The sequence below is a fragment of the Alosa alosa genome, chromosome 13 (genome assembly GCF_017589495.1).
Source record: "Alosa alosa isolate M-15738 ecotype Scorff River chromosome 13, AALO_Geno_1.1, whole genome shotgun sequence".
Taxonomy (NCBI): domain Eukaryota; kingdom Metazoa; phylum Chordata; class Actinopteri; order Clupeiformes; family Clupeidae; genus Alosa; species Alosa alosa.
Genome location: NC_063201.1, coordinates 32,155,257 through 32,174,981, shown reverse-complemented (window position 1 = coordinate 32,174,981; position 19,725 = coordinate 32,155,257). Strand labels below are relative to the sequence as shown.

Here is a 19,725-nt window from a genome sequence, read left to right as displayed (position 1 = left end):
CTTACAGCACCGCTGCTGGAAAAAATTCTAGGGGAAACACTGGTATTACTAAAAAGTATTGTGTGTCGAGATCAGCCATGACTTAGCAAAACAATAGTCAACTTCATATGAAATAACAGTGGCCCCTTTTCATGAATGCGTCTGAAATGTAAGCCAGGCATATTAGTTGTATAGTACAGTATCTCATGTCAGGGTAAGGTTTTTGCAGTACTCTTGAATACAGCAAAAATCATACAAATAGTGGTTGTAACAGACTTTAAAAGCAGTTAGTCTTATGTGTGACCATCTAGGGCAAAACAAGTAACATGAGTCAATTTTATAAATTAAGTTATTATGTTTTAATGAAGGGCCATAAAATACTTTCCAATGATGCATACATCAAAAACATACACACCCGTTTAACAGTGTCCTCTTCATATCCAAGGCAGCCTAGGGCTTCTGATCTCTGCTGGAAGAACTCCCCCAAAGACAACCGCAGATAACTATGATTTCCCCTCTCAAAGTCAGAAGAAATTTGGGAAGCCCTCATGAGAATATGACTACTTGTTGGCAGCTTCCATGAAGAATCTCCCATACCCAAACTGCCATTAGCCTCCATTTGTTCCTCCTAGGGGAATAAAGACATCTGCATTTCCTGGAAGCATTACGTTTCCCAAATGCATTTACGAAACATACCTAGACAAACACAAATTTCAACCAAATAATTGTCCTACACCACATTTCACCTCCTTGTAAAACATCCATGTTGGATCAATGAAAAGACCAAACATAAAGCAGTGCTAAAACACACGTAATCTTAACTAACAATAATGAAAGTATTGTTATAATACTCACAAAACTACATATAATTTCCACTGCATTTATATAGGGCAGGAGTTTATTTCACTGTAAGGGTCTTGCATACAGGCAATTATAAAGGGACTTTGTTTAAGTTGAAGTCTCTGCCATTACTGTACGTTTTACAGTATTTCCATGATAATACTGGCAACAGAATGATTGTGCGACATCTGTTCATACAGGATTGTATGATATTTACAATCCAAACAGGCAAACCTATAAGGCATCTCAGTTTGCTATAAGCATGAAGATTTCTATGAATGGAACCAACCTAATTCTGGGATCTCCATTTGTGGGCCGCACTCTTAACTTAGATATCCAGCTTTTTTTTACATAGATCTCCATTTCTCAAGGTCATGAGTACTGCGTAAGGTACGAAAAAAAACAAAAAAAACCCGGAAACAATCGGTTTTGCCTAGCTCGAGTTGCTGCAGCCGACAGCTACAGCACTACACTCTATGAACATGAGGTATGAACATGGGGGCTTATGAACACGGCCCCAGGGTGTAGCACCGTAGCTGCCTGGACGCTCTAACTGTTGGCTGCAGCAACTCGAGCTAGGTAAAACTGCCCGTTTTGTTTTTTCTTTTCTTTTGTACCGACAGTACTAGGTGACTGTGAAACAGAGATCTATGTGAAAAATTGCCGTATTTCTCCTTTAAGATTTGAGAAAATTCAGGTAGCACCAAATTTATGGCAAGGTCAGACCTGACATCAATCAAGGTGAAGATTTGGGGAAGTTATAAACACAGCAATTATTTTTTACAAACAATCATGTTTGGGCATTAATCTTGAAAATCATTATTCCTAGCCTGTTCAAACTTCTGGAGGATGGAGGACAAACATGTATGACTAAACCATTAAGAATTGTTTTTATTTTATCATTATCATTATTATTATTTTATTCCCAAATATGGCTTCCCAGATCATGTGCTTTTCAGGCTACAAAAACAAAAAATCTAGGGCTGAAAGATGAAGACAGAGGATTTGAACAGAAATATTTTACAGGCCTTTGTTTTGGGACCCATATGTACTGAAAAGAATCTGAAATGCTGCAACAACCTTATCTGATTTGCCATAGAATGACTTCTATGTTAATCTACTTGTAGAATACACTCTAAATAAGTGTCAAAATGAAGGAGATGCAGACCTGAATGAATCTGTTTTCTTTCTCAAACACTTCTTGGTCCTCTGTGATTTTTTCAATGACATCACCTAAGTGCAAAGATCACATTGATCAAGATCAACAATCTTTCTAAAATGAATATACTGCAACACTTAGGCCCAGAGTTGGGCGGTGATGTCTCTGGTGTCAGAAGTTAGTGTGGCATCTGGGTCAATATTCTGAGCGAGGGGCTGTTGTGGTAGGTGAAATTTCACGGGGAAACTACGATGATTGGGCAAACTGCGGAAAAGTTGCGATGTTTGGACAAAATTACAAGGTCGCTGCCCTAGCCTGGAAATCTAGAAAGATTAACGGCTTCCACACACAGTTGCGTTCCATCAACGCATGTCAGTGGGTGTTCCCGACGGTAGCCATGCAAATGACTTAAGGTATAACCGTAATTTGATTGGCTGGTGCCGTCTGTTGTTGTTCACTTGTTCATAATTTGATTGGCTGGCGCCGTCCGTCGGTGCAGCAAAAGTTGAACTTCTAAATGCGAGCGACGGGAGCAACGCGACGCAACGGACCCACAATTCAGTTCAGAAACAAATGACATAAGCCCACGTAAAGTGAACGGGATGCATCTCCAGCACTGCAACGCATGCTGTGTGTGGGAGCCGCCATGACTAATGACCATTATGGCCCAACTTGAGGGGCTGCATGCAATTGGATAACACTACAACCAATGTTTACTTACTGATTACGGCGTGCCAGTTTAGATGGTGAGCATGTCAACTTGTTGAATATTTACTGATTTTATGCAAATATCACAAGGCGAAATGTTCTTTGCATCAAGCATTAGTGCCACTACACTACGGAGAGCTGACAATGGCTTTTAGTCTTAGCAGTAGGCTATAGCCTACAGATATCATGATGACCATGTTAACTGGTGATAGCCCATGACATGAGCAAACACAACGAATGCAAGCCTTGAACAATACAGATTTATTTTGCCACAAATACCAAAACAGTTACAACAAACTGGCATGGCCCCACTTCAGACGTTGTTCGTTTTTGGGGGCAGAAACACAAATCGTGATTATAATGCGCAAAAATGATGATCACTTGGGCCAAAACTGCTCAGTAAAACTGCAGCCAGCAGCAATACACCCCCAGGCTGTTGTGCCACCAATTCTACTTACTATGTTACAGCTTGAGTAAGTTTTGTATCTCTATAACATCCTACGGTCTTCCCATTAAATTAATGAGTATGTTGTCTTGTGATTGCTTTTTCGTCAACCGAACAAGATCTATACTTATTATAGCATTACATCAGGCTGAACGATCAGTAGCCTATATTTTTATCTAATTTAGGCTATGTGGGCTGCAGCAATAGCTCGGAGAAAATAAGCTTATATTGTTCAAATCACTAGATTTTTACTGCAACTCACTTCATAACTTAACCGAGACTCAGATAACACTAAGTCGCCCGATCCATATCATGGTTGACTGCAGGCCTATTTAGAGAAAACGATATCTGTCGATCAGCACCTTGCTGCAAAACATTCAATTGTTGGAATGGCCATATGGTCATAACAATAGCGTATAGGGTGATCATAAGACAAAAAAAATCGCGATTGTGGGTTTACACATATAGCCTACCCTAATAGCCTACCCGAATATGGATCTAGTAAAATAAAAAAACGCAACTGTTTGTGTTGAGATAGGCCTACACATTTTTGTGTGACATGGTCCACATTAACAATGATAAATGATCACGTTTGTGCATGACTGACACGTTTCATTTTTACCCATAAAACAGATTAAAGAATTAAAGAAGCCCTATGCAACAATTTTAGCAAAAATGACCTTAATTATGCAGGTTGAGAGTCGTTCTGATGGTACACTTTTTGGGTCGTTTGGTGGGTGCTTCATCTCCCCCTAGTGCTTCTCCGTGGAAAAAACGAATATGCAACTTTCTGGTCCCGTCCCGAACAAATCAAGATGTGACTCAGCGGAAGTATCCAATCACGTCTCGAAAATGTAGTCAGATTGTAGTTTCTAAGAAGACTGCAAAACGGACTCAGACTTGGCTTTGTTGCTGTTGAAATTGTAAGTAGCCTACCCTTGGGTGAACTTCGTTTTTGTAATGTGGTTTGATAAGTCTCTTGAACAATGTGTTTGCTCGACCGTTTTATTGTGAGCCCTGTATGTGTTTAGCTTGGTTTCTTGATGGCTAGCTCGCTAGCTAGTGGGGGTTTAGCGTAGCAGTCACTTGCTACCAAAGCTGCAGGGGGAGCTATGTTGTGAAAAATGCGAGCCCAAATCAGGCGAAAACCCAGAAACAGCGAAGGAATAACCAGACCTGCATAGGGCTTCTTTAAGTGGAGTCATGCCAGTTTGTTGTACATCAGTTAGGTTTTGGTATGTGAGGCAAAGATGAACCTACTTTATGTCGAGGCTTGCATAGGCCATGTTAACTTGTGCCGTCACCAGTTAACATGGGCGTAAATTTCCCACATATGTTAACTAAGACTAAAAGTCCAATATAGAGATAGAAATCACAAAAATCTCAGCAGCTCGTAGCATAGTGGTATAGACGACGTAGGAGCTAATCTGTAGACTTTGTTTTTCCATGACATCTAAGGTTCGAATCCATGCAAGATCTCTAGTGCGTTGTTTCGTTATATTTTTTCCCGCTCATACAGTATGTGTGGATGATGCTTAAACGGACATGTGTTATACATAAACTGGTGATGTTTTCAGCGATATCCATTATGTTGTCTCACTTACACAACACTTAGTGAAAATGTGAACTTCTGGCACTCCAGGGGCGGAGGCAGAGCAGAACGCTCTTAAGAAGGCAGGACCTTGCTGATTTTATGCAAATATCACCAACACGAAAACCAGCCAAACTGGCACACCTAACTTCAACATTGCAGTGCTGCAGCTCGTTTCTGGACCGCTTATATCAGACACACCCATTATTGATTATGAACTTTCGGGCCCCTGGGCCCAGATGTATTAAGGGCTCCCCACTAATTGTCACATATGTGGAAGGGGGGGTTGGGGGTCCTCCCCCAGAATTATTTTAATTTGTTTGATGTGATTTCCTGAATTCTGGTGCATTTTGGGGATTCAATCAGATTCATAGCCTACATCCTGATTTGTTAATATTTAGGCAATGATTCCATGCAAAGGCTTGGGCTTCAGGGCCCCCTGGGCCTGGTAGGCCCGTGCAGTAATCCATCCCTGGACACACCGATGTGACTGGTGCAGCTCGGTTTCATGGGCATAGGTAATGAGCATCATTACTCATTGCCAGAGTGACTCGCTGAGCAAATTCAAATTGTGCTCCTGCGAGAACCTTGGATTTCCAGGGTAAAGTCGCCCAGAATTTGCAGGGATTTGCTGAATTTGCGTTAACTGTTGTGATCACAACATCGCAAATTCCTGGAGGGACTGGCAAGTGATAGCTTCATTCATATTTGGAACTTTCAAAAATGCAATCATTTGCACATTAGCCTATATACTAAGAAAATTGGTGACGAGGATATCTTCTCATATGATAATGAATAAACATAATTCTTCATTATGGCATCAGTACAATGCAGGTTTTAAAATGTCCCGACAGCCGCGAGCACAACCCTCTGTCTTTTGGTAACCGAACGACAAACACAAAGAGCAGAGCTAGAATTTCAGGTATGTCCTTCCTTGGACATACCTAATGTATTCTAAAGATGGAGGCCCGACATGGCTACCGCTTTTCGGGCTACTCTCCCGTATGTGTTCTAAATGACAGATTCTACAAGGATACTACACTTTGTTGGTGGAAGTAATTCCACATGAATGACCACACATTTTAAGGAAAAAATCTCAAGTAATTCCACAATGTAGCTTTAATTAACTAACGTCACCTTGAGATAGCATAGTTTAAATAAGGAAGTGAACCCTCTCTGAACTCCAAATATGAATTCAGCAAATTACTTAAATGACATATGTGATAGACTACGTATTAGGGCTGGGCGATATGGCTGAAAACTATCACGATATAAGTATTTTATATCAGTCGACATCGATAATTATTGATTTTATCTATTTCAGATAAGGACCAGAAAGGGAAAAAAAGTTACATTTAAACACTTTTATTTTAAACTTAACCTTCCTCTGATTTGAATCACCTCAGTTATCAATCAAAGCAAACAGGGAAAAGAAATAGCAACACAATCATGAAAAACACTCAAATAAATAATTGTGCACATAAGTCTGAATGAGTGCACTGGTTGAAGCCTGGAAATATTGTAAACAAAGTAATTTGCTAGTTTATCATAGTAAGTCTACTGGTTAGACTGTTCAGTTTCCCCACGTGTGTTTAAGTTTCAAATGAATACTTTTTTCTCCTTAGGACAGGCCGTTTGAGTCTTGGAAAATACTTTTCCATCGGGATTGAGTTGATTAGAATTTAGCAGTCCATTTGAATGCAACAGTTTTGAACAAATTAGGTGCAGCGTGCTAATGATGCTAACCCCATTTAATAGCAATTCAGTAGTCTTGCACCCATTGTGAATGTTTGGATTACATCATGCTGAGGAGGGATGCAGAGAGAGAGAGAGAGAGAGAGAGAGAGAGAGAGAGCAAGGACTCATTGAGAGTCTGTGTTGAGGTAGGCCTACTTCTATCGTCTACTCTGGTAGAGTTGCACATACAAGCTACAATGCAAGATATATTTAGCCTATTTATTTATGGACAACGTAAGGTGGAAGGTGTATGATGCTTTTAATTATCGAATGTTCTATCGAACGCATTTTTTATTGATATCGATTACATGTCTATTGCGATACATATCGCTTTCGTTTTATCGCCCAGGCCTACTACGTATAATACATTACAATATGATATAATGACATAGCCTATGTACGTTACCTACCGTTTCGGACACCCTACCATGACATGTTATTAATGATGGGCTATTTGCAGCCAACATCGTGTAGGTATTTTGGATATAGCCTACTCCTACTGTTCTGCTTATTATTTCACATAGGATGGCAGAATGCTACATCTCTTTATGGTAAGAATGGGACAATCATGTACCGTATTTGGCCTGAATATAAGACGACCCTTCTTTTCATGACAATTTTTAGAAAAATAAAATGAATAAATAAAATTAAAATAAAAGAATGGCAGCTTTTTGTATAACAAATCTTTTTTTGAAAATGCTGCTGATGAGGCCATTCAGGCTGTTTTACACCATTAAAATTAAATCATGAGATCAAATTCATTCATCTTTTGGGATGCATTTGTCAAATTGAAATTAAATAAATTACTTGTAATACAGTAATATGTTAATGAATGCCTTGATCTTTTTTCAGAATGCCATAAAAGTGTCCATTGCGCCGTATCATTAAGGCTAGTTTTGAAGTCGGTGGGTATGTTTAGCTCTTTAGTGATCTCCAAAGCCTTCAGCTATATGATGGCTCTGGTTATGGTAATTCAGTCATTACATTTTTCAGTCACATATTCACACATCTCCTATTAATCTGTTGGAAACGGCCACTTTTAGGACCACAGATTTTTAAAACTCATCAAAATTTTAACATATATTTTAAATATGATTGCTATTTTAAAATTGCCATCGTAGCTCCACAATTGTTGGTTAACTTTACCTATTTTTGAACCACTTTGTTCGAGATGATTTCTTGGTCTCTCTATCATTCAGGCTTGTGCCACTGTTGTATGGTTGCTGCTCACTTGTTCACAATATCGATATGGCGCCATTTATGGGTTCTTCCTTTTTTTTGTCTAGGCCAACACAGTATTTGCCGATAGATAGCTTGGCTGTTTGCATGTGATTGGTTTATTCAAATTAAATTAATCAGAGAGGTCTCGCCCATCTCAGTCCCCGCCTTGACATAGCTTTTCCCGAACTTCCCATATTGCCAGAGACATTTAATACACCTGAGCGGGAGAAAAGCCTTGAAATGGAGACATCGCTGCCAAACTCGGGCCTTGGTGTAAATTTTAGTTGAACTTTCTTTACTTACTGCCAGAGACAAAGTCTTCCTTTTGAAACTGGCTGCTTAGTTCCTTAGACAGATTGCTTTCTAACTCCTTCTGAAATGAGGAGTAGTAGGCCAAATCGGTCACCCATTTTCCCTCTTCATTCTGGTACACAACACTCTGTTTTTCACTTTCACCTAAAAAAACAAAAAGGAAATAACAAATGAGACCTTCATGCAAGTTAACATTCTTCTTCCTAACAGTGATTACTAGGGTCGTCTGGGAAAGATTTTATAGTCTTAAGAAGATAATATATTGTTGCTACTAATCTGATTAAGATTTAACCTTGGTGAAAGTCCATATCCTCAGGGAAGTGGCTCCAACTTCCAGCCTCCTCATCATGAAAGCTTTGAGAGAGATATTTGGGATCCAATGAGGGACCTTCAAAATCCTCCTTACTTCCTTGTAAAGGTTCAAGTACACAGGACAACCCAGAGGCCTTATTGGGGTTCTCCTGTCTGTCCGATAGTTCATCGACCACATGCGTGTTCTGAAGTACCTTAGAGAGGTGGTGACCACTCTGGTTTGTGTTTGACATAAAGGCTGTGCTGTCCCTAGGATCCTGCATTCCAACAACAACAAAAAATAGTTAATGTAAGGGGAAAATGAAGGTAAAAAAAAGAAGAAAATATTTGGTTGTAGACGATTCCCACCAACACGCTTTGTCAAAGATGCAATCTATGATTTTAATCTTAACATTTGTTTGGTTACATTAATCAAATTTCTCTTTACAGTCCTCCGCTTTCTGTGTGTGGTTGTTTGCCTAGATCATCTGTCGAGTATAGATGAGCTATTAAAAGTTATTAAGTTTAGAATTTCTTATATATGTATATGGGCTGTCAAAGTTAGCACAAATTTTAATATGTTAACATAATCTGGCTTTAATGCGGTTTTAAAAAAATTGCTCAGGGCTCAATCTCTATTGAAATGGTACTTTTGAAATGGCTGACATGGACACTAAAGTCAATTATAATATCAACTCTGTGGTAAAATGAAAATAAAAACTATTTTTTCGCTTTTTATAAATGGAACATTGCCCGGGTGTTAGACACCTCTGAGAAAGAGGTTTAATAGTATTGTACATGCAAAAACACATCACTATGTATAGCAATTTTCTCGAGTCACCTTAAAGGGATTTAAGTGATGGAGAGGTCTTGCACTATCCTCAGGTATACTAGCTGTGGGCAAAAAAGCAGAAGAATGGTGATCATTGCTGTCTGCGCCCATGCCATCCACAATGTCTAGAACCCTCATCTCATTGTTGGTAGAAGGTCTGTCAGAAGCACCTGCAAGGATTGACAAAATGTTAGACAGTACATACTATACCATAAATACCATACCATGAATACACCCTGTGGCAGAGGATATACAAAGTTAAACACTGGGCTCTTAGCAAAGGCATGCGCCCTACGTAGTGCCATTCTAGCTTGAATTGTGTATTCGCTTGTCTTTCCCATGTTGAAGGATGACTAGTGCATTTTACATCAGTGTCATTTTCTAGGGGTGCCAATAATTGTGGTTCTTCTAAATTTGTTGTTGGGGATGGATTTATTTATTTATGGTAAGAGCACCAATTAACGCCCCTTTCGTTCAAAAATTAAACAATATTTTTCAATACTTCAAAATAACATTTGATAAATGAACCTAGGTGTGTAGATTTGAACAAAATTTGGTTTGGTTCGTTTATCCGATTTTGTTTACCACGCTTAGTGCTGGCCTGGTGGGCCTCCTATTTCCACCCTTTCACACGGCACATCAACGGTTAGAACGAGAAGTCTCATCGCGATAGCAAAATTCCACTGGAGCTCCAAGCGGATTTGTACACGCAGCCTTACAACACTGTTTACAGCTCATCGAGTCACGGTAAAATGTCATTTTTGGTACATAGCTAATTTAGATACACTTATGGTGTGGGTGCTTGCGTTTCTTTAGGAATCCGCAGTCTTGCTTTGTATAGAAGTATAGTATATATACTCTTTTGATTCCGTGAGGGAAATGGTCTCTGCTTTTATCCCAATCCGTGAATTAGTGAAACACACTCAGCACACAGTGAGCACACAGTGAAGCACACACTACTCCCGGCGCAGTGAGCTGCCTGCAACAACAGCGGCGCTCGGGGAGCAGTAAGGGGTTAGGTGCCTTCCTTAAGGGCACTTCAGCCGTGCCTAATGGTCGGGGTTCGAACCGGCAACCCTCCGGTTACAAGTCCGAAGCGCTAACCAGTAGGCCACGGCTAACCGAATGAAATTAATATTAAGTGACACATACACGTAAGAGAGCGGACATAGGGGATGGGCGGTAATTAGTGACGTTCCTATATAAAAGCAACCATTGATCCAAATTTCCAAAGGAACATATTTACTTATCATTTTAAAAGGCTACAGTGGGCAGTGCTTCGACTTGGCCAGCTTCACTCGCGGTCCGCGTGCGGGATCACGCAACTTTAATTTGTATTTTTCCAGTGACACTGCAACGACGCTGCAACAATCCAAACAACCGGCAGATGTCTCAAGTGAGCAGGGTGTCTCGTAAAAAGAAATGGAGCCTGGAAAACCCTACACAGACTTCACTACAGACTTTAGCAGACTGGTTTAGAAATAATTTAATAGCCAGAAATATGCCTGCCCTAATAAAGAAATATTTGGTTAACTGCAAGTGAATCCCGTTTGCAGCCGTAGAAGAAACACAGGACAAATTAAACATTCTGGTTTTCTCAAGACATAGCCCAGCAGCAATCTAGGGACTGTTCATTATTTATTGAAGGGGCCACCAGAGGAATTTTGAATGCTTCAGTCTAAAGTTGCATGACCCTCCCTTGCCTGCTAGAAATTGTTCAATGACCCTCCGACAGAATTGTTAAAAAAGACATGACCCTCCCCTGCCAACTGTCGCTGTCTTCCACCCGCGCTGCTTTACGCCACAGCCACACTGTGATAACGTTCTTAAATCAGTCTTTCCCGTGAGCTTGCACGCTACCAGTCCTTCTTTTGTGTTGCACCTGTTTGCACAATTTCACAAATAATCATATGTGATTAATAATATGACAAATAATCCCTGTGCACGGGGACCGAAACAATGCATGCCAACTTTTTCCGTGTTTACCACGTATTTTAACTTTCCCCCACTGTCTTGCAGTTTTAACGTTTTCCCGTAGCATATCCCATATTTTAATACTCTCATAACAGCCCTGCCATCGGGCCTGTCTCTGTGTTGCCCTGTTGCTACCCCCTTGCCTTTCCAACGAAACAGATGTCTTCAAATCATCGTTTTCCTTGCTTGAAGGCGAACTTAACGGCATGATTGTCGTGAGAGCACGATTCATTGGCGCTTGCATGTTCGGACTTATACGTGCGCACCTGCCTACCATCAGGCTACTCAGCTACTAGAGAAAGAACTTCCCCTGTTTGTATGTTCACTCCAAGTTGGCCTACCATAACTTACCAACTCTGCACTGTAGACTCTAACTGGCTATTTATATTTTTTAGGGCTGTCAATCGATTAAAAAGTTAATCTAATTAATTACATACTCTGTGATTAATTAATCTAAATTAATTGCATATATAATTTTTGCTGTGAAAGTATTTTAAATATTTAAATTCAAATGAATCATTGCATAATCAGCATTAGCGACATTAAAGTTCAAAAACTCTTATTATTATTTTCACTGTTCAAATAATGGCCATAATAATCTATGGATATGACCTAATATGCTGAGGAAATAAAATTCAAAAGTGCTTCGGGACGAAGTTTTATTTTCACATACAAGGCATTTCAGGCCACAGATATATAATCTAGGGGACACAATGAAAATAAATGAACACTCCCCTCAATGTCAACACTTGCAGACATTGCAAAGGACTTTATTTTCAACACCATCAGGCCATTTTTTAAATGTTCCAATCAATGATCCAGGCAGCACGTTTTCTTCTCTCCTTCATTTTACAGTCTAATTTTTTCCTAGAACGGCTCGGGGTCAAAGGTCATACGGAATCGATTAATCTGCACTAATTTTTTTAATCAGTTATTTTTTCTCAAATTAATTAATCGAAATTAATCAGTTATTTTGACAGCCCTAATATTTTTCTGTGAAATAAGCAAATGTATTTGTTCAACTTTATGAACAGAATTGCGATTACTTGGAACATAACACATTTGACAGATGTATGTTGCTAGTGACAAAATATTAACTTTCAGTGTTTTACGATGTCTTTGTCATGGGGAAGTGTTTTTCCCCATGCATTTATTCTAGGCTACGGTCAGTGACTGCCGTGAGAGAAGCAGGTTCTGTGTTTCGTTCATGTCAGTGACTGACGCAAGAGAAGCGGGGTCTGTGTTGTGTTGCGTTGCCAGGGCTCTACACCAACATATTTTTTTCAGGAGCACTTGTGCGCCCAAGTTAAAAAAATTAGGAGCACAGACAAAGATTTGGGTGCACAGTCAGTTCTGTACTTAACTTGCACATAATCTAACATACTGCAGCTAACAGTTAAACATGCCAGTGCACCAATTGCGAATATTAAGAATGACTGACATTTAGGCTACAGGAAGGATTTTAAAGATCAGTGCCTACTTTATTTTCAGTCTGTTCTATTTTCCTACATTTTGTTAACGTAAAATAATATAATACATTGCCATATTTGCATTTAGCCTGTATATCAAGTATCCGGTCAAATGTAGGCCAATTTATTTATTTGTGAATCCATCTATAGCTAAACCAAATATGCCCATGGTGACCTATCTGACTGCATACTGCCTAATACTACTACTAAAACAGTCCATTTTCTCTTCCACAAAACCCAACATAGGCTAATCAAGGATATTTATTTTTAATACTTTTAGTTTGTATTTGAAATATCTGCATTGATGGGGGCAGTAGGAAAACGTTAGGCCTACTTTCGTTTTGCACTTCAGCTTGTATTCGGTGTAAACAAACCAGCATGCGTGGAAGCCTGGAGTTGTCAGTAGCGTTCTACCTTTGAATAAAATGGGAGTATTACGGGGAGGCTACTTTTTGTGCGGTTAAGCTACAGATATATTTTGCATATTGCAGCCAATACGTCAACTGGGCTAAAAGGCATGTTAGGTTACCTTTCCTTCTCTCACTGCATTCTCAGAATCTCATCCTGTTCCTCCTATATCCAATGAATTCGGTGGATAGAAAAACTAATTTCTTCAATCTTTGCATCTTGGCTGTAGGCAAGTCTAGTCCAACTTTCCGCTTTTTTTCTGCAGCTCTTGGATTTGATAGAAGACTACTAGCTTAGTCACAACGCTAAAAACTGCTAACGTTGATGGGAGGTGTAGTTTTTATGCTGCATTCGCGACGTGATTCTATGGTTTGCACCAGTAATGTTTCACCGATGTTGCGGTGTATTTTGTAGACAAATATTGACATGGTTAGAAGTCATTCGCACCAGTGCACCTAAATATTTTTTTGCACTCGCACGGCATCATTTTTACTCGCATGTGCGAGTGAAATGGGCGCACTGTAGAGCCCTGGTTGCGTTAATTTATTTTCATTGGGCATCACGTGCCATGCCGTCCACAGCTCTTCAGTTCTGACAAAGCCGAAATTACTCCTTTTGAAACAATGAGTGCAGGAAGCGCGTTTGTATGGTTGTATTGCTTGACGGGGGGGATCCCAAGCAGCTTTCAGCCATAAGGCTACTTTGAGAACATTTCAATTCACCCGACAGGAATATTCAAAATGTTGAAAACTATTTTGGCATAGCCTATGAAGCAGTTTAATTAAATGGAATGTTAGTTGTAAACAAACAAGCTACTTGGTGAGGCTTGGCCTCACAGATGCGCTCCTGCCTTAGGGCCTGTCCACACGGTGGACGCTTTTTAGGTTAAACGCAGAGGTTTTGCTTCGTCTTGGCCAAGCGTCCAAACGAATCCTGTAAACGCACTGCCCGAAACCGCACTTTTCTGAAACCTAGTCCCCGAGTGGAAAAATCTGAAACCGTAGTCCGTTTGAATTAGTTTAGACAGAGAAACTGCACATCCTGCTCGCGTATCGATGATGTCATCGCCACACCTCAGCTGCCCTGGACTTGCACTTATAGTATTGCCTAACAATACTAGTTTTCATACATGACATTGCCTACGATTACACTCCGTACGATAAATATCACAACTGGTGCTGCGCAGCGCCGATAGCTTATGACTTGGTGGACTGAACACTGTTTTTCCCGGTGTTTTTTATGCATTCTAGCTACTGTCAGTGAATTTAACTAAAGTTAAACTTAACTGAACTTAACTTACTAGAAAAGTGCGGTGTAAGTTTAGGCTACATTCATTTGTGTGTAGTGCCAGTGTCATTCATTTATTTTACATGTCTTACAACATACATGCATTCACAGTCGAGTGAAATCAGATATAAGCATAGGCCTACAAAGACGCTTAGAACTCACGTTAAGCCGATGGTAGCACACTGAATGCGAATGCACAATTTGATGCAGGCAAAAGTATTGACTGTTACTAACGAAGGTTTTATAGCAATATTATAAATGTGGCGACAGAATAGCCTAGAACTTGGGTAAGCCTTGCATTTAGTAGCCTAATTGCGGTGATAGCCAAAACTAATGTGAATCACGGACTATCCTACAACCAAAGAAAGTAAAGGTGATTAGTAGGCCTACCTGCGTTAGCCAAATAAAGGACGGGACTGCACCATTCACAAACCGTAAAATAAAGTTTATTAGTTTTACAGTTGACTACAGTTGACAGTTCACCATCAGTCCACACAAACAATTCTGGTTTCCTTGCACTAGCCATTTCGTCGTAGCCTATTCTGTCTGTTTGTAAAGTGCAAGTTTTGGTCAATTTCTGTAAAGAAACAGTGCCACCTATAGGCCTGGGGTATGAAGTAACGTGTTGAGTCGTGTTGAGATGGATCCGTTTGGACGCAAATATTCTTGATACGGTTCCAGGGAAGACGGAGGAAAAAAAGGTTGGTTTGGTACGTGTGGACTAGGCCTTAGATGGCAGGAAAAATCTTCACGATATAGGCCTATTAACTGACCACCCGATTCACGTTGACTGGGGGGGAAGGGGGGCCATCAGACATTTGTGCCCAGTTAATCCGGCCCTGCCCCCAACAAATCACACCTTCCCACCTCTGTGACAGCTTAAAAGAAGTCGAGGACTCCTAACTCACAGACCTATTCACAAACCTGCATTTTGCGTGTTTTGAAATCTTATGCAGCTACAGGAGCAATCAGGAAGCAATTTTGCATTGTAGGCATAACTAACATGCAATAACGCCAACAACAACCAAAACTAGGCTAATCATTGTCAACATGTAAATTAAATGTAACATTATTGTGAATCAAATTAAAATGTTCTCTTTTGCAAACGTAGGCATAGTAACAGAATAATTTAATAATGTTACAAAGATACATCAATCCGTATGTTTCATTAGGCTAGGCTATTTGTTTTGCCTTACTCTTGATTCATTTAGGCTATGCCTTTTTTATTGAGGGGTCAGATTCAAGGCTAAAAGTAGCTCTAACTGGCTTAATTTAGGAGCAACTCCTAAAAATAATGGGCGTGTCACTCCTAACTTCAGGACTCCTCATTTTTTTCACAAAAAGTAATTCACGAAGCATTTTAGACCTAAAAGTAGCACCTACTGTAAGTCTGGGACAGCTTAAAAGAAGTCGAGAGGACTCCTAACTCACTAAGACCTATTCATAAACAGCTTTTTGTGGCATTTTATGTTGCGATGTTTTGAAATGCGTAGCCTATGCGGCAACAGGAGCTTCCAATCGCGAGGGAACAATTTTGCATTCATAAAAGGGATGCAATAACGCCACCAACAACAACCAAAACTACTCATTGTTAACATGTAAAATAAATGTTTCATTGTGAATCAAATTAAAATGTTCTCCTCTTTGCAAGCGTAGCCAAGGCATATGGTGACAGATTAATTTAATAATGTTGCAAAGATACTGCATCAATCCGTAGGCCCATGTTTCATTAGGCTACTAGGCTATTTGTTTTGCCTTACTCTTTATTCATTTAGGCTAGGCCTTTTTATTCAGTTATTAATCATCTTTCGTCCTTGCACTACTTGTGTAGCGCACGCATTCTCCGACCGGTCACCCAATCAAGGTGGTCACTTCAGTGAAGCTCGTGCATGAGTAATGACGTCATCCATAGCAATGAAGACTCACTCCTAGTTTAGCAGTTGTCTGAAAGGCTTTGTGTATAACTTTTAAGAGAAAACTCCAAGCTAAAATCTTTTAGTGCGATATAGGAGTAGCCTACTCCTAGTGGTAAGATAAAAGCCTTTGTGAATAGCCTACGGCCCCAGTTATTAATCATCTTCTGTCCTTGTGTAGCGCACGCATTCCGAGACCTGTCACAGTCACTCATCATCGTAAGGGAGGTGTTTGGAATCATGCCCATGTTACAATCATCAGCCAATCAAGGTGGTCACGCTTTCCCCATTTACACAAATTAATGGTCGAATATTACTGATTATCATTGTTATTTAAGAACATGCAGTGTGCGTAGGGCACCAAAAACATCTTGCTTGTAAAAAAGCATCATACCGCACATTGTGGCGGGTCTGTTATTTACTGTAGGCTGCACAAACCACAGGCCTTTATTTTGGGCAAGCCTGCATTCAAGGCCTTTTAGTGTTAATTTTGTCACCTATTTTTTATTTAGTCTTAGTCTTGTGACGAAATGTCCTTTTTAGTCTTTGTCATATTTAGTCATTCAAATATCATTTTTGTTAGTCAAGTTTTAGTCGACTAAAAGTCTCATCATTTTAGTCTAGTTATTTTAGTCTAGTTTTAGTCAAAAGAAAACTAAAGGCATCTTAGTCTTAGTCAGTTTTAGTCAACACATTTTAGTCTTTTTTTTTTATAACAAATTATTTCTGATAAATAGTCAAATAGTGTTTCACACATCTCAATTTTCCAACAATTTTGTGTGTCCACAGGGCTACTCGTCTCTTATAATTACTCATTCTGATTTTTTGTCAGTCAGTATGTTTACATGCACAGGTAAGTCGAGCTACAGTTATAGCTCGGCTGGGATTTGACCATAGACAGTAAAAGATTTGACTGGACCACTGTCATATTCGTAGACCAGTGTTTCTCAAAGTGTGGTCCGGGAATCACTGGTGGTCCATAAGCTATCCCAAGTAGTCCATGAGCAGACGCGTGGTAAAATATAATATAGATGAGTTGTTTGCAATATTGAACCAACTTGTATGTAAAAACAGTTCTGCAACACTGTCTATGTAAGATATGCCAGTTTAAATCATACAGTATGAATCCACAAGGTGGTTCAGTGAGTAGGCCTATTGTGCAGACTAATTATAGGCTACTGTTGAAGTAGGTCTAATCTTTTTTTTTTTTTTTTTTTTAGCTAGGGTTAGTTAAGTGGTCCTGAAACTGAAAAAAAGTTTGAGAAACACTGTTGTAGGCCAAACTATTAATGTTTTACTCCATACCGCTAGATGGCTTATATGCTAAACACAACACATTCCCCAAACAGACTCTCCATCTTAGCCATAGCTAACCTGCTAGCAAACTTTCCATATTAGCTTACTTGCTAGCAAACTTTGCATCATCAGTCTAACTAGATGAATAGTTGACATTACATGCTGAACATTTTCGTGATGGACATTCTGGGGATGTTAATTTGTATGAGAGAAGCTTCAACTTCTGGGTATGTAGCATTGTGGCATAAAGCTTAGGTAGTTAGCTTGCTAACTCTGGCAGAAATCTCCAGTGTTCTTGTTCCATGTAGTTTCGTGTTGCAGCAACAGCACGTAGACTAGCCTACATGAAAGCTGTTGCGTATGAACTCATTTGGAATATTTTGAAAACATAACAGCTAGATATTCTGTCTTTTCATTTTGTAGACGAAAATGAACAGAGATTTTATCTTAGTTTTTATTTCATGCAAAACATTTTAGTCTCGTCTTTTTTCGTCAACAATTCATCTTAAGATAGTCTTAGTCAGTGTTTCAGGACATTACTGCCGTCTCGTCATCGTCTCGTCTTAGTCATGAAAAAAAAAAAGGTCGTTGACAAACATATTTCCTCTCATCTGACGAAATTAACACTACTTCTGTTGAAGAATTTTATATAAAGCCTGCGCTAACAGTAATCCTCCTGCCCCTGATACCACAGCTGTGTATAGTGTGGAATGTTCAAGTAATAACACAATCCACTGTGTGCCTCAATTGTCCCCCGCTGACCACCTCACACATTTCTCTAGATTTTGCAACGAACTTACATGACACAATGCCATAAAATATGCCAGTTTTAGGACAGAGAATAATGTTTGTAATGATACCAGTTAGGCCTACGTTTAACAGTAACAAGTGTAATGAGCTATTCATTGTCGAAGGTGCATGGTGAAGTGAAATTCTTACTTTGGAAAACAAACATTTGCCGATATCATCAGAATATTGCAACAGATTCTGTGTGTTCTGGACTGCAGGTAACTTGTTAAGCCAGTGGTTCTCAAACTTTTATTTCATTCCCCACTTTGATCATGGGGCATGACTGATGATAGTGGAGATAACGTGTTTTCCCGAGGCCTTTGCAAGTCAGCATCTCCGAGGGTAGCCGTGTGTTATTATTGTGATTACGAGCCAGTGGTTTTCAAACATTGTGGGTGACTCGGACATCGAACTAAATGCAACAGGCTCATATCGTCCTCACATTCGCAAAATGAGGACCAGCGTTTTGTCAAATTGCAAATAGCTATTTGTTTTAACAAATTTTTATGATAGTAGCCTATACAAAAAGCACTTCATACTATCTTAATCTTGGAATATGGGGCGCGTCTGCAGTCAGCCAAATATGAATGTAATTCTGCAGCATAAAGCAGATGTATTTGTTTATTGTACAGAAAAATAAAAATGACATGTCAAGCAGTCAATTGACTACATTGCAGTCAAAAAGTAGGGCAAATTGAGACACTTTTGATTTGCGTAGTTGCGTTACCCCCAACACTAACAATAACGTAGACAGCAAATTAAGATATTTTTTCGTTTTGTGGAGCGGCACCAGTAGACTATCAAAAGCAGATTTTGATTTTCACTACCACCGTTTAGTCAAGCCTTAAGCCATACCCAAGTAGCCTTAATCGAGGTAATGTTTAATTATGCATGATTTATTTTGTTATTGAATTCGTAGTCTGGGATTCCTCTCGGTAACAATTATGTTTAAAGGTAGCCTCCTGCTTTTTCAGAAGGGGCGGCAGTCAGGCTACTAAGAGAGTGATATACAGTGGCAGAGCGACGCACAGTGGCTGTAAGTGGTACTAAAGCTTCACGCAGCTTCACGCCTCGTAATGCGCGACTGAAGTGGCCATTTGAAAGCGATGCCCACTGTAACGGAGAAAACATTTGAGAACCCGTTTGCAATTATGTACATAATGTAATCTGAAAACTGCTCCTGTGATTAAAAAAAACAATGCAACTGATCTCAGCTGGTACTCTGTCTAAAATGGAGTGGGATGTTATGTATATGTTGCAATAAAAACAGAATGTGAATCTGCAAATAAAAAGTGAAGGGGCCCGCTTGCACTGTTTGGGAACATGCTTCAGCTTGGCCCTCTTTCTCTGTGCCTGAAGTTATCAGACATTTCTGAAGATTCCATAGGCCTAATGGACACTTCATAGTAGGCTATTAGAATAAATCTGAATAAGATAAGTCTAAATATTTGTTGGACCAAATCAGGTAATAAAT

The 19,725-nt window shown here is 39.6% G+C and overlaps 1 protein-coding gene across 7 annotated transcripts in view; it reads right to left on the bottom strand.

Moving 5' to 3' along the window:
• cep192 (centrosomal protein 192) overlaps nt 1-19,725 on the bottom strand; it is an 85,576-nt gene that overhangs the window by 49,950 nt on the left and 15,901 nt on the right. For 6 of the 7 annotated variants that reach the window (XM_048260937.1, XM_048260935.1, XM_048260942.1 and 3 more), the window contains 5 exons: nt 9,125-9,285; nt 8,285-8,561; nt 7,984-8,136; nt 1,988-2,052; nt 395-607 (listed from right to left, as the gene is read on the bottom strand). In XM_048260937.1, the coding sequence (XP_048116894.1) occupies nt 395-607; nt 1,988-2,052; nt 7,984-8,136; nt 8,285-8,561; nt 9,125-9,285 (869 nt within the window). The remainder of the gene's footprint in view (nt 1-394; nt 608-1,987; nt 2,053-7,983; nt 8,137-8,284; nt 8,562-9,124; nt 9,286-19,725) is intronic. The other variant, XM_048260941.1, reaches the window with a different exon arrangement.